Source organism: Pseudopipra pipra, chromosome 17 (genome assembly GCF_036250125.1).
Source record: "Pseudopipra pipra isolate bDixPip1 chromosome 17, bDixPip1.hap1, whole genome shotgun sequence".
NCBI lineage: Eukaryota > Metazoa > Chordata > Aves > Passeriformes > Pipridae > Pseudopipra > Pseudopipra pipra.
In genome coordinates this window covers 14,310,310-14,324,807 of record NC_087565.1, presented here as the reverse complement: position 1 = coordinate 14,324,807, position 14,498 = coordinate 14,310,310, and the positions used below count along the sequence as shown (strand labels likewise).

The 14,498-nt window shown below is 48.1% G+C and overlaps 1 protein-coding gene across 3 annotated transcripts in view; it reads left to right on the top strand.

The window, feature by feature from the left end:
* The window catches only part of CPNE1 (copine 1), a 45,804-nt gene extending 31,371 nt beyond the window's left edge, over positions 1–14,433 (top strand). For all 3 annotated transcript variants that reach the window (XM_064674350.1, XM_064674351.1, XM_064674352.1), the window contains 9 exons: positions 4,584–4,682; positions 5,684–5,770; positions 5,866–5,925; positions 6,317–6,450; positions 7,061–7,115; positions 7,194–7,245; positions 10,475–10,608; positions 12,293–12,529; positions 13,235–14,433. In XM_064674350.1, coding sequence (XP_064530420.1) covers positions 4,584–4,682; positions 5,684–5,770; positions 5,866–5,925; positions 6,317–6,450; positions 7,061–7,115; positions 7,194–7,245; positions 10,475–10,608; positions 12,293–12,529; positions 13,235–13,351 — 975 coding nt within the window. In that variant the 3' untranslated portion in view covers positions 13,352–14,433. The remainder of the gene's footprint in view (positions 1–4,583; positions 4,683–5,683; positions 5,771–5,865; positions 5,926–6,316; positions 6,451–7,060; positions 7,116–7,193; positions 7,246–10,474; positions 10,609–12,292; positions 12,530–13,234) is intronic.
* The last annotated feature ends 65 nt before the right edge of the window (positions 14,434–14,498 follow it).

Here is a 14,498-nt window from a genome sequence, read left to right as displayed (position 1 = left end):
CTGAGAGAGGCATGTTTGTCAGAACTGGCACGACATGGCATGGTTTGTTCTGTTATGTGGGGCTGTGTTTGCTATAGTCCAAAAATATTTGTGTTGTTGTTTTGTTTTGTTTGTTTTCCAGAAGCTTTCTGTGCTTTGAAGTTCACTTTGGAGTGACCTGCTTCTTCAAAAGGATAGATTTTTGCTGTTAGTTCATTTGAGCCAAAATTCTCAATGCATGTGCAAATAGTCTGTTAAGTTTCCCAATACAGCTGTGAAAAAGGATTAAACTGTTCTTGTCTTTAACAGACTGGGGAAGTCAGTCAGTCAGGGTGACAGGCAGGTGTTTCACTAGCACTAACACTAAGGAATATAATATTGCAGTCGTGGTTTATTTTTCATCTGGCATTTTTTCCTCTGAACCTCTTGTTTGAGGCTTCACAAAATTTACATAGGAGCAATTATATGTGAAATACTGGTAAAAGGAGAACTTGAACTTCAGCACAGTGGGAACAGCCATTTTGGTGTATCCCCTAAACATCAGCTTTTGCCAGCTGTGTGTGAGGATTAGGTACTGAATGTGTGCGTGAACATAAAGCTTTTGATCAAATGCTGCCTAGTATTATGGTAATTCTTTCTTCATTGCAATGCAGAGTGATGTTCTCCTTGTTCTGTGTTAAGAACAGCTCAGATTTGTGACGCAGCCTAATCTTCGTGACAGTTTTGTTAAAAATAAGGGCAAGTGAAAGCAGCATGTCACCCCCATAGTTATTTAAATGGAAATAGCAAATGTAGCAAATAGAAGTAGCAAAATAGAAATTTATGTGTTGGTATTCACAGGTTTGACGGCAGATAACTCAAAAGCAAAACCATTTTCTGTGAGTTTTGAAAGTTCCTCCTGTAGACAAAAGGGGCCTTTTACCTGCTGACTGTATTCCACAGCTCGTGATGGGCAGTTTGTTTGCTACGAAATATTTAGTCAGTAAATAACCCTATACAGTGCCCTGCAGGATTGGAGGGTTCTGTTTGCAGCAGCAGCACCACTCTTTGGGCTGCCTGCAGTGTATCTTGGCTGATTTTAGAAAACCTGTGCAAGAAGAGGTTTGTGTTCAGCCATACCGTGCTGTCAGCTAATCCAGCTCTCTTGGCATGGCTGTGAGGGGGAGCAGGAGCAGGAGGGAGGGGAGAGGAGCTGCATGGAGGTGGCAGCTGCTGAATTCCCTGCAGTTCTCCAGGCGTACTGACGTGGAAGAGATCCTGCCCTGGGAATCTGCACCTTGGCTTCTGCACCAGAGCCTCCTTCCTTGGCCTCCCTGGCATGATCCAGTTGCTTTTGTGCAAACCCAGAGTTGTAGAGAGAGGCTGAGTGGAGTTCAGGCAGGAGGGGTGGGAGTTGCTTTGAGATGGAGCATGCAGAAGGGAGTGGAGTGGGAAAGGATGAAGGAGGAGAAGGGGGCACAGTCACTGTGGTATCTTGTTTCCCCAGTAAGGCACTGAAGGATGATATGCTGCTTCTCGTTTAGGTGGCTACATTAGGCCATAATTGACCTGGCTGTTTGTACAGGTTTTCCACTTATACCAGTGGAAGATCCCTAGTAGATCCAAATAGTCTCAAATTCAGGTATCTAGCCATTGAATTTTACGTCCTTATCCCATCTTGTCTCATTGTCCTGAGGAGAAAGCTGTCCCTGTGGTTTATACTGGACTAACATCAATTTCTGGATTACTAAAGGCAAATCTTGGAAAGAAAGCAGATCTTGAATCTGTGTGGCATGTGAGCTTCAGCAGGGGAGCAGCCAGCTGCTTGTAACTGTTCCTTAGTTGACTGCTTCTGGAATTACTTGTGTTCTGCAGTTGTGTGCATGGAGTGTGTTAGAAATGCTCTTCATCAGTGGTTTCGTGGGGAGCTATTGACAACATATCTCACCATGGTTGCTGTAAACCACAGTTAAGAGTATATTTCTGTTTGTAAATGCATTGCTCTTTTGCATTATCTAGTTCTGAAGCTTTCATGCTGATTTAAACATGACTGGTTATTAATGAAGTACTTATCATCTGGTTTGTATAAGATGCAGAAAAAGACAGACTTACTGTTCCATGGAAATTGCAATTTCCTTGTAAATTGATGCTATTGTTGGACAGAAAAAAGAGCATGTTCAGAAAGTGCTTAGATAACAAAGATTTAATTGCTTCTTCCCATTATTCTAGTTACATATCTTGTCCTGAATGATCTCACATTTATACATCTGAACTGTGGAATGTTGGGTTTTTCTTAAGGTTTCTTTTAAATTTTTATTTATTTATTAATTTAACCTTTTCCATTTAAACCAGGCAAAGATTTTATCTAAAATTTTCACTGTGCCTGCTTTTAAGCGGATGAGGAAGTGAACGTTTTTGAGATTTGCTCTGGGCGTGTGTCTTTACTCCTGGGTTTCAGTTAGTGGTGTGGCCAACACCTCCAGTTCTGCTGGAATGGGGAAGTTCAGCAGCACTGCTGCAAAGGTGTGACAGAGGAGATGGGCTGGGGAGCAGCAGCTGGTCCCCCTAACACAGGACACCCATGCCCTGCTCTCTCCTCCGCTGCAGGAGCAGTGTCCATGCCCTGCTCCCTCCCTGCAGGAGCAGTGTCCATGCCCTGCTCCCTCCTGCAGATGCAGTGTCCATGCCCTGCTCCCTCCTGCAGATGCAGTGTCCATGTCCTGCTCCCTCCTGCCCTGCAGGAACAGTGTCCATGCCCTGCTCCCTCCTCCCCTGCAGGAGCAGTGTCCCTGTCCTGCTCCCTCCTGCAGGAGCAGTGTCCCTGTCCTGCTCCCTCCTCCCCTGCAGGAGCAGTGTCCCTGTCCTGCTCCCTCCTGCAGATGCAGTGTCCCTGTCCTGCTCCCTCCTGCAGATGCAGTGTCCATGCCCTGCTCTCTCCTCCCCTGCAGGAGCAGTGTCCATGCCCTGCTCCCTCCTGCCCTGCAGGAGCAGTGTCCATGCCCTGCTCCCTCCCTGCAGGAGCAGTGTCCATGCCCTGCTCCCTCCTGCAGATGCAGTGTCCATGCCCTGCTCCCTCCTGCAGATGCAGTGTCCATGTCCTGCTCCCTCCTGCCCTGCAGGAACAGTGTCCATGCCCTGCTCCCTCCTCCCCTGCAGGAGCAGTGTCCCTGTCCTGCTCCCTCCTGCAGGAGCAGTGTCCCTGTCCTGCTCCCTCCTCCCCTGCAGGAGCAGTGTCCCTGTCCTGCTCCCTCCTGCAGATGCAGTGTCCCTGTCCTGCTCCCTCCTGCAGATGCAGTGTCCATGCCCTGCTCTCTCCTCCCCTGCAGGAGCAGTGTCCATGCCCTGCTCCCTCCTGCCCTGCAGGAACAGTGTCCATGCCCTGCTCCCTCCTGCAGATGCAGTGTCCATGCCCTACTCCCTCCTGCAGATGCAGTGTCCATGCCCTACTCCCTCCTGCAGATGCAGTGTCCATGCCCTGCTCCCTCCTGCAGATGCAGTGTCCATGCCCTGCTCCCTCCTGCAGATGCAGTGTCCATGCCCTGCTCCCTCCTGCAGATGCAGTGTCCATGCCCTACTCCCTCCTGCAGATGCAGTGTCCATGCCCTACTCCCTCCTGCAGATGCAGTGTCCATGCCCTACTCCCTCCTGCAGATGCAGTGTCCATGCCCTGCTCCCTCCTCCCCTGCAGGAGCAGTGTCCCTGTCCTGCTCCCTCCTGCAGGAGCAGTGTCCCTGTCCTGCTCCCTCCTCCCCTGCAGGAGCAGTGTCCCTGTCCTGCTCCCTCCTGCAGATGCAGTGTCCCTGTCCTGCTCCCTCCTGCAGATGCAGTGTCCATGCCCTGCTCTCTCCTCCCCTGCAGGAGCAGTGTCCATGCCCTGCTCCCTCCTGCCCTGCAGGAGCAGTGTCCATGCCCTGCTCCCTCCCTGCAGGAGCAGTGTCCATGCCCTGCTCCCTCCTGCAGATGCAGTGTCCATGCCCTGCTCCCTCCTGCAGATGCAGTGTCCATGTCCTGCTCCCTCCTGCCCTGCAGGAACAGTGTCCATGCCCTGCTCCCTCCTCCCCTGCAGGAGCAGTGTCCCTGTCCTGCTCCCTCCTGCAGGAGCAGTGTCCCTGTCCTGCTCCCTCCTCCCCTGCAGGAGCAGTGTCCCTGTCCTGCTCCCTCCTGCAGATGCAGTGTCCCTGTCCTGCTCCCTCCTGCAGATGCAGTGTCCATGCCCTGCTCTCTCCTCCCCTGCAGGAGCAGTGTCCATGCCCTGCTCCCTCCTGCCCTGCAGGAACAGTGTCCATGCCCTGCTCCCTCCTGCAGATGCAGTGTCCATGCCCTACTCCCTCCTGCAGATGCAGTGTCCATGCCCTACTCCCTCCTGCAGATGCAGTGTCCATGCCCTGCTCCCTCCTGCAGATGCAGTGTCCATGCCCTGCTCCCTCCTGCAGATGCAGTGTCCATGCCCTGCTCCCTCCTGCAGATGCAGTGTCCATGCCCTACTCCCTCCTGCAGATGCAGTGTCCATGCCCTACTCCCTCCTGCAGATGCAGTGTCCATGCCCTGCTCCCTCCTGCAGATGCAGTGTCCATGCCCTACTCCCTCCTGCAGATGCAGTGTCCATGCCCTGCTCCCTCCTGCAGGTGCAGTGTTTGGACCACGACAGCGATGGCTCCCATGACCTGATCGGTGCCGCGCAGACGACGCTGGCGCAGCTGCAAACGGCCGGATCCAGCTCCCCGGTGAGCTTCTCCAGCCCTGCTGGCTTAGTCCACACTTCAGGCTTTCACAAGCCCTTTTTAACATTGACCTCAGGGATACACTGTGAGTTGTGGCCTCCAAACATGAATATTTCTGTTTGTATTCTTATATTACTAAGCCAACATCTGGGAAGAATGGTGTGGGAATTACATTTCTTTATTTTCTTTGGGTTCTGATACAGTTCCTATTTCTAAAGGCATCCTCGAGCCTGTTGTCTGCTGATTGCCAGCCACTTTTCCCAGCTGTTCATCCTGCTTTGGCCTCTTCTGAGTCCAGTGGAAATAAAAGTGCTTGTTGGTGCTGTAACAGATGAGTCCAGAGGCACAACTTGGCTTGGATAATGTTTGTACTGGTCACCCTCACAAGTGCTCTGGTGGCCTTGCCAGCTAACAGGGAGCAGGAGTCCTTCCAAGAGACACTCTTCTTACCTTGTCTTGGTCATCCAGTCCAGAATAGACCGAGTCACATGCTGGTGCTGCTGGTTTTGGTCTGTTGTCTGCAGTGAAACCTGACATCTCATTCTCATGGGTATGTCTCACCTAAGTTCAGGCAGATGTATTGCACGCAGGACATAGCCCAGGACTACTCCATGTGCCAACCAGCTTGATTTTTGTGGCCATAATCCAAAAGCTGGTGGAAGGTTCTTACCTTTTTCCCTGGCCCGTGTGAATTCAGAACCAATGTGAGAGAAACCAAGCAGTTAAACACTGCCACTGGGAACCCGTGGCCTGGCTTTTTTGGCCTCCCAACCCCAATATTTTGCCTCCTCTGCCCAGTGCTGGTAGCAAAAGTATCCCATCTAGTTCATCAGATAGCAGCCAGAGTAGTTGCAGACCTTTTTAAAATTAAATTTCTGAATTCTGCTGGGTATTTGGGTAACTCTGAAATTGTGTGATGTGTGACACTGTTCTGTTTCCATAATTTGCTCTGCTGTAAGTGCAGATATTTTGGAACTTGATTCTTCTATGCTTGCTTTCTGTAGGTGGAATTTGAATGCATTCATCCTGAGAAAAAACAAAAGAAAAAGAGCTATAAAAACTCTGGCATTATTAGGATAAAATCCTGCAAGGTAGGAAGATTTTTGTTGGGTTTTTTTTTTTGCTTTTTTTATATCCTGATCATAATGAAATGAGTAGGTGTAACACAGTCTGTCTGTTCCTCTAGATTGAGACAGAATATTCATTTCTGGACTATGTGATGGGAGGCTGCCAGATTAACTTCACAGTGAGTTGTTTCCCCTCTGCTTGTCTTGGTGGATGACAGGATGAGCAGTGAGGTTGTGTACTTCTGTTGGCAGCGTGAATGACTGCAAATGCAGTGTGAGTTTGCAGTGATGAAGTCTACAAAACCCAAATGATATTATATTTTTACTTTTTGTGATCAAGTAGCACTTTAATGGAGCTCAGACTTCTTAAACTTCTTTTGAGAAATTGGTTCAGTCTGTCAGTGGAAAGGATTGCTACTGCTTAAAAATGCCTGTACCCCAGTGAGAAAAGGGGTGCAGGGTTGTGTGCCTGTTCCTATGTAGAGCTGCTGGATTTCTGGATGTGGTTAGTTCTTCTGTTTGCTTGTGGTGATGTATCAGTGACTTGCTGCCATCATCTTGACTGATTAGGTGGGTGTAGACTTCACTGCCTCCAATGGAGATCCCAGGTCACCAGATTCTCTTCACCACATCAGCCCAGATGGGATAAATGAGTACCTGATTGCCATCTGGAGTGTGGGAAGTGTAGTCCAGGACTATGACACGTATGTAATGATCCTGAGTGATCTAGTCACCTCACCAAAATTGTGTCACAGCAGATCAGTGCTCATAGTTTGTTCCAGACCTGTAACATTTTAATGACTGAGGGGCTGCCTTCCCTTGGGAGATCCCTTAAGGAGCTGCTCCTGTTTCCTCTTGCTGGTCAGTGCCAGGGAGGGCAATGGCAGCCCTTCATAATTTGGCATCTTTGCTTGGCTCCTGCTCTGCCCTGGGTCCCTCTGTACTGCTGCTTTAGCTGGTCACTGCTCCCTTGTTGCTGATGGTGCATTGCAAACATGAATGTCTTATTTGATTCAATGGGAATATGTTTGTCTGCTCTGTCCTGTGACCAGGCTGGGGTGGGGTCTGGCTTTTCTCCTGCTACTTTCAAATTTCCTGAGACTCCTGTGGGGTGCTATGCTGAAGGAAGTTCTGTAACTGTCAAGCCCAAGCCTGAATCCTTTGGGTACCTGGTGCCTGGCTGTGGGCAGCTAGATGATGTACCAATTCCTTATAGCAGGAATTCAGTCTTGGTCTCCAGCTGTTTTCTTAGAACAGAAGAATGAGTTACTAAAGAATTGCTCTTTCTCATTTCTTGTTGTTCTTTCTTTCCAGGGACAAGCTGTTTCCTGCATTTGGGTTTGGAGCTCAGGTTCCTCCTAGCTGGCAGGTAGGGCCTTCACGACACTGTGCACTTGCTCTGTCTATGTTTGCATTCCCTGACCGATTGTCATGTCCCCTTTCTCAGGTATCTCATGAGTTTGCTTTGAACTTCAACCCCAGCAACCCTTATTGCCCAGGTGAGGACAACTCTTTGTTAATAATGTCACTGAGAGGGGCAGATGTTCAAAGTGCTGTGTTTGTTTCATAACTGGTGAAAATCAGGTGCAGCACTGCTGCACTGAGGCTTGGGGCAAACTAGATTTACTGTCACCTGGATGCTGACAAGAGCAGATGTGTGTTGTTGCAGACTTCAGTGAAGGGGTCTAGGTTTAATTTGATTGTTAGTCTGTACTAAAGTTTTTGTTGTTTCAACTTGGTTACTTCTGCTAGGTTCCAGGTGGCAGTGGATTGAGCTCAGCAGTGTGTCTGTGCTCGTCACACTTCAGAGCCACCCACCATGTGCTGAGGCTGTTAGAAACCAGAGTTACTTCACCAGCAGTGTGGAGATATGGGCATATGTTTGACTGCTCTCTTTTAAAGTTTGTCTTAAAAGCTTGGGGTTTTTTGTAGCCATGTTCTTCAGTGGAGGTTGTTTGGGCTTATGTTGGGTTTGCATGGCAGGGTTTTGGTAGTGGGGGCTGCAGGGGTGGCTTCTGTGAGAAGCTGCTGGAAGCTTCCCCTGTATCCAATGGAGATGATGCCACATGGCTCCAAGACAGACCCACCACTGGCCAAGTCCAAGCCCATCAGTGATGGTGGCAGCACCTCTGGATAACAGATTTAAGAAGGGGGTAAAACCCCCCAGTGCAGCAGTGATTGGAAGGAAGGAGGGAGAGTATGTGAAAGGAACAACTCTGGAGACTCCAAGGTTGGTAGAGAAGAAGGAGGTGCTCCAGGCGCTCGAGCAGAGATTCCCCTGCAGCCTGTGGTGCAGACACAGGGCACCTGTGCCCCTGCAGCCCATGGAGGCCCCACCTGGAGCAGTCTGTTCCAGCACTGGTGACCCTGTGGAAGGGGCCCATGCTGGAGCCATCTGTTCCTGCAGGACTGCACCCTGTGGGAAGGACCCACACTGGGGCAGTTCACGAAGGTCTGCAGCTCGTGGGAAGGACTCAGGCTGGAGAAGTTCGTGGAGTACTATCTCTTTTGGAAACAACCCCACACTGGAGCAGAGTTTGAGTGAGAGGAGTTCTTCCTTTGAGCAAGGAAGGAGAGGCAGAGATGACTTGTGAACTGACCACAAGCCCCATTCCCCTGTCCCCCTGTGCCCCTGATGGGAGGAGGGAGAGAATTTGAGAGTGAACTTGAGCCCAAGAAAGGGGCAGGGAGGAGGTGTTTTTAAGATTTAGTTTTTGCTTTAATTTATCCTACTCTGATTTGATTGGTAACAAATTCACCTGATTTCTCCAAACTGAGTCTGGTCTGCCTGTGACAGTGAGTGGGGGTCTCCTTGTCCTTATCTCGACCCACGAGCCTTTTGTTGTATTTTCTCTCCACATCCAGATGAAGAGTGGGGTAATAGAATGGCTTTGGTGGGCACCTCACAATCAAGCCAGGGTCACTCCACCAGCAGTATTTAAGGGCTACTCCCTATGCTAGATTATGAGCTTTAAGGACTAAAGTCTCTCCCAACATGCAGAGACACAGAATTGTTCTTGAACAAGCATTTTTCACTCAGTTGTTCCCTCTGGTCTTAGGCCAGTAAAAAGTGGAATTTGAGATTCAGTGTTAAAATCCAGGCATTTCCTCAGTCAGCTCAGTGTTGATGGCTTCACTGGAATCTGGGTCTGTGCTCTCTTAGGGTCCCTGTGGAGCAGTTTTGAGAGGTACCACCCTATAACCAGATGGTGGGCAACGCAAGCAGCAGTGGCAAATTAAGCTACATTGATACAAGCCAGGAACAGGCCAATTTAGATGGATCCAGAGAAGAATACGTACCATTTAAAATCAGACTTTAAAAAAAAATTTGTTTAGTTAACCTGAGAAAAGCTTCTCATGTAGAAGAACCTTAGGGATTGCTATTTCCATTACAGAAATGTTTGAATCCTGAATCAGAGATTGTTGTCTAACCTCCACACAAGGAATAGGAGAAGTTACTGTTCCAGAGAGCTTCTGACCTTGTTGTCTAATTAGATCATAAGCAATTAAACAAGGCAAATTGGTTGACAAGGTAGAAAGGACAAGGTAAACATAGTCCTGCCTCTGATCTTCATGTCTCCAGTTATCTCACTTGTGTTGGTGACCAACAGATCCAGTAAGGCAGTCCCTCTGGTAGGGCTCTTGATTACCTGGGTCAAGAGGTTGTCCTCCATGCATTCCAGAAGTCTCCTGCATTGCCTACAGCTCACTGTGCTGCTTTCCCAGCAGATGTCAGGATGGTCCAAGTCCCCCAGGAGGACAAGGGCCAGCAAGTATGATGCCGTAGCTGGAGCAGGAAGGCTTCATCAATAGGCTCCCCTTGATCAGGTGGCCTGTAGTAGACCCTAACCACAAGGTTCCCTTTGTTGTCTCAGTCTCTGATTTTTACTCACAGGCTTTTGAGCTGCTCATGGTTGTTCTTCAGAGGCAGCTTTTCACACTTAATCCACCTCTTGATGTAGAGAGCAACTCTTCCACCTCTCCTTCCTCCCCTGTCCCTTCTGAACAGCCTGTAGCCATCCATTGCTGCAGTCCAGTCATAGGATTTGTCCAGTGTTACCAAGTTTCAGTAATGGCAACAAGGTTGTAGTTTCCAGCAGCATGGTGGCTTCCAACTCCTCCTGCTTGTTGCCTGTGCTGAGTGCACTGGTGTGAAGGCCCCTCAGCTGGGCTGATGGCTGTGTCACCTTCCTAGAGGAACAGCCCTTAATTCCTTTGAGATCATTTTCTGGTGTTTCCATGTTGGTTTTATTACTTTAGGAGTTCCTGGCTCATCTCTATAAGAGTAGGAGTGTGTTGCACACTTGAGAGTCAGCGGGGTATAGATGCACTTCAGCTGGGCTATGGATTTCACCCCCAACACTGGCATGCCACCCCTAGGCTCATCTCTGCCAAGCCTGCTCTTATCCCCTCCCTCCTTCAAACCTAATTTAAAGCCCTCTCAGTCAGCCCTGCCAACTCACAGGCCAGAATCCTGAGCCTTTGTGATGTTAGAGGCACAAAGAGTGACATGTGAAGAATGTAGAATGGGGCAGAAATGTGCAAATCTGATCTCTGCAGCTGTCCACTGGTTTCATCTCTGTGCTTCTTGTATTTCCTGTTATCTTGCTGCTTATTTGCCCTTCAGGAGTTCACAGCTGTGTGAGTTATCCTTTATTTAGTAATGCTTGTAAAATAATGGCTGGAAAATTGTGGGGCTCTCGTGGCTCTTACTTCCTTGTGTTGCAGGGATCCAAGGAGTAGTGGATGCCTACCGCCAGATCCTGCCTCAGATCCGACTCTACGGGCCAACCAACTTCTCTCCCATCATAAACCACGTGGCAAGGTTTGCAGCACACTCCATGCAACAAGGAACTGCTGCAGTGAGTGCAAGACCTTTACTATGGATCTGCTTTGGGTTGATGTTTCCCTTTTCCATGTTTGTGATGGGATAGAATGGAACAGTAAAGCGATGTTATCTTCCTTCCTTAGAATCCCAAGTTTGGTCCTCTGTTACCAGCCCACAGAGAGGCTATTGGTGCTCTCTTGGTCCATACTGATAGGAACCTAAACTGGACAGACTTGGACATTAGTGTCATTGCTCAGGTCGCATTTCTTTTGCTCTGTCCCAGTGTGCTGGCAGTGTACTCACAGTACAGGGCTGTGTTGGCTCTTACAGCAGCTGGACTCTGGCAGCAGTTGTCTCACTCTAATCTCTCTATGTGCATTCTCTGTAGGGGAATGCACATCATATAGAGGGGCTCTAGATGTTTTGTGCCAAACAATTTTGCTCTCAAGAATGTCCACAAAGACCTCCTCCAAGAAACTATCAGAGAACTTGGCTGTCCCACAGCGGTGCAAGGACCCTGAGAACTGTTCTGCCGGTGTGCTGACTGCAGAGTGCCTGCCCTGCCCTCTGGTTGTGTGGCAGGGCTCACTCGTGGGCTTCCATGGCCACTCTTAAAATTTAACTTTGTTTCTTTAAACTTTGTTCCTTTTTTTAAGGGTGAAGGAGTTGGATTTCCTGATGCATTTTAACTGATTCCAGTTTTGATAGACCAATGAGAAGGAATTTTGACATACACTCTGCTACTTGTTTTATCGTGTGGCCGTGTCAGTATTTTTGGTGCTACTTATGTTTGTGTGTATATTGAATACATTTCCCACACTGTGAGGCACTTGGGCTAGGGAGATCCATTTCTTACATTTCTGAGAGTATTTTTTAGCCTTCACAACACTTTGAGGGGATCTTCTCAATTTTCCTTAGGTGTTAAATATCTCTACTTTTTCTTTCAGATTGAAAGCTAACTATTTAAATAAAGAATCTGTCAGCAGTGGGGTACAAAAATAGTAACCCTTGTGTCACCTGTGTTTTGGAATTGGAAATTAGCTTTCTCTTATTTTCATTGTGTTCCCCTCATTTTAAGCCTGTAGATAGCCGCTATAAAACACCAGTTGCTCATTTCAGAACCAGATACTAAACCTTAGTTTCTGGAGAAGGATGGAAATTTTAAACACTTTGCCAGGCTAATGAGTGTGAGGTACTTCTTTCTTTCTAGAAAAACTCCTGTATTCTTCCCCTCAGTTATCTCTAGAGTGTCTTTGTCTCATGTTGTCATTGCTGTGTTTTGAGATTTCTGATACTTAGAATACTTATAATTTAAATTATTAGTAACAAAAAAAAAAGAAGGCTTTTTGAGTTACACTGCAGGGATATTAAATACCTTTAGCCTTTCTGAGACGTCAGTCAGTAAAACAGCACCCATCGGTGAATTTTGAATGTGTGGATTAGTCATACTTTTCATCTCTAATACTTTTTGCCAATTGATGTAACTGTTCTTTATAAATTGAACTTAATCCTTTATCTTTTTTTAGTACAGAGGAAATCTGAAGTGCACACAGAAAATAGTTAGGCATAGGAAAAAATGGGGATAAACATAAGTTTCTTTTGTCTTATCCACAGCAACATCTGATTTCTTTCTTAGCAAAGAGATTGCTATATTTGCCTTCAGTTACATGAGCTTTGGTGTTGAAATACCTTACTGGGGGCTTTCTTATGTTTTTCAGCACTATTATATCTTGCTGATCATCACAGATGGAGAGATCACTGACCTGGACCAAACCAGGCAGGCGATTGTCGATGCCTCCAAGCTGCCCATGTCCATCATTATTGTGGGCGTTGGCGAAGCCGATTTCAAAGCGATGGAGTTCCTTGATGGAGACAACGGTGTCCTGAAGTCTGTGACAGGAGAGCCAGCTGCACGGGACATCGTGCAGTTTGTGCCCTTCCGGCAGTTCAGAAATGTAAGTTGTTTTTAAAGGCAGAAGAGTCCTGGAGCCAGTATTCATACATCCTAGAAGTGACCACAGTGTTGGCAAGGCAGCAGGCTGCTCGTTCCCAGTGAGGGCTGAGGGGTTTGCCCCTGTTCACAGCTCAGTGCCTCTTGGTCTTGCAGCGTTTTCTCAAAGAGCCCTCCTGGTATCATTGATTCCGTGGGTTATCTCTTGGCAGGGTTAAAGGGATGCAAACGTTTAGGCAAGGAACTGAGATCATGTTGTCAGTCTCTGATGTTGAGTCCCACGTGTGACTGCAGTTGGGATCAGTCCTCCCTGCTGTTGAAAGCAGTCCCGTCATTCCTCAGCTCCTCCCGACTTGCAGGGCCGGCACTGCCGTTTGCACAGTGAACTGGGTTGGAGAGCGAGTCCGGTGAACACCCAAATAGCAGACATTGCTGGTCACTGGGGCAGTTGGGCACTCAGGTCAGGGCCATATAAAGGCTGTGTGAGTCTGGGGTTGAGGTGGGAGCGAGTGGTTTTCATCAGCAGTGCTCACTGAGACTGACTGGAAGTGCCCCTAAAGCTGTAGCAAGCAACTCTTAAAACAGGGAGTGAGTGTGGCAGGTGGGGACTGCGCTCGGAATTCCATTAGGGAGTTTTCCACTGGGCTGACAAATCGACAAATCTGTTCTCTGCCGTGTTGCTGATTTATTCTCCCTGTTCTCCCTCCAGGCTCCCCGGGAAGCGCTCTCCCAGGTGGTTCTGGCTGAAGTGCCCAAGCAGTTGGTCTCCTACTATAAATGGAAGGGGTGGCCCCCGCTGAAGCCCCCGGAAATCAAGGCCGTGTAATTCAGGCTGGCCTGTCCCCCTGGGTGAAGAACTGCCTGCACCCACGCTCTCCCTGGCACACCGTGGGTGCCTGGGGCCTTGAGGTTGCACTGCTCACACCACTTCTTTCACCTGCTTGTGCTCTGAGTCTGATCTTTCCTGTTCCTAGACGGAAGAACTGCAAATACGGGAAAACCCCCAACTGCTGGAAGTTTTTGTCACAGAAAAATGGACCTTGTTGGTTTTCCACCTTGCAACAGTGTCACGTTGTGACACCTCACACCACCTGTCATTGCTCTGCTGCTGGCTCTCGGAGGGGGCTGTGCCCTGAGCTGCTCACACAGCACTGCTGCAGTGCTGAGCTGGAGGGGAGAAGTGTTACACCCGTGTTCGCTGCAACAACACTTACCATGTGCTCCTCGATAGGTGTTTTTCAGAAGAAAAGAAGGTGTTTTTCAGTCAAGCTACATTGGAAATGGGGACCTTTCTGTCCTGGATGTGACCAAAGACTGTTGGTTGGATGCCTGAGGTAGTTCCTGTTGTGCCTTCCTAAAGTGCCAGTATATTTTTTTATATGTAGAGGTTTATTTTTAAATTTCAGTGACCATGTTTTGCTATCTTTTTTTAATCACATTTTTCTATTAGCAAAATTTGCTTCTGTGATGAGCTCCTGCTTGGAGCCATTGTTACATCTTAAGAACATTGCACTTTGCTTATTTGTGGGGGATCAGTGAGGATTAATCGTTAATTAATGGGGTGGGGTGGGATTAATGAGTCACATTAGTGTGACTTTAAAAATTCAGCAACTGGAAACACTAAAATGAAGATGTTTTGAGTCATTTCTTTATGTCACACAAGTTACAAAATGAAGAAGTAACTATCTGTGGAACTCCAGAGAGGTGCTTCCTTGTCCTCAGGAGTGTGAAGTGTGCATTGCATGGTCTGGGGACTGGAGAACAGGCACATGACAGCAAAGCACAATTGCTTTGAGGGATGGGAATTGATGGTTCATTTCAAAATAGAGATAAAGAAACCTGGGCTTGTCATTGCACTACAAGTGGTCATCACTTCCAGTTACATAAATCAATAATCTGCTTTGACTTGTTATAACATGTCTGGACTCTTATTTCCTTCCTGGACTTCTCTTTTTGCTTTCCAGCAATGTGGC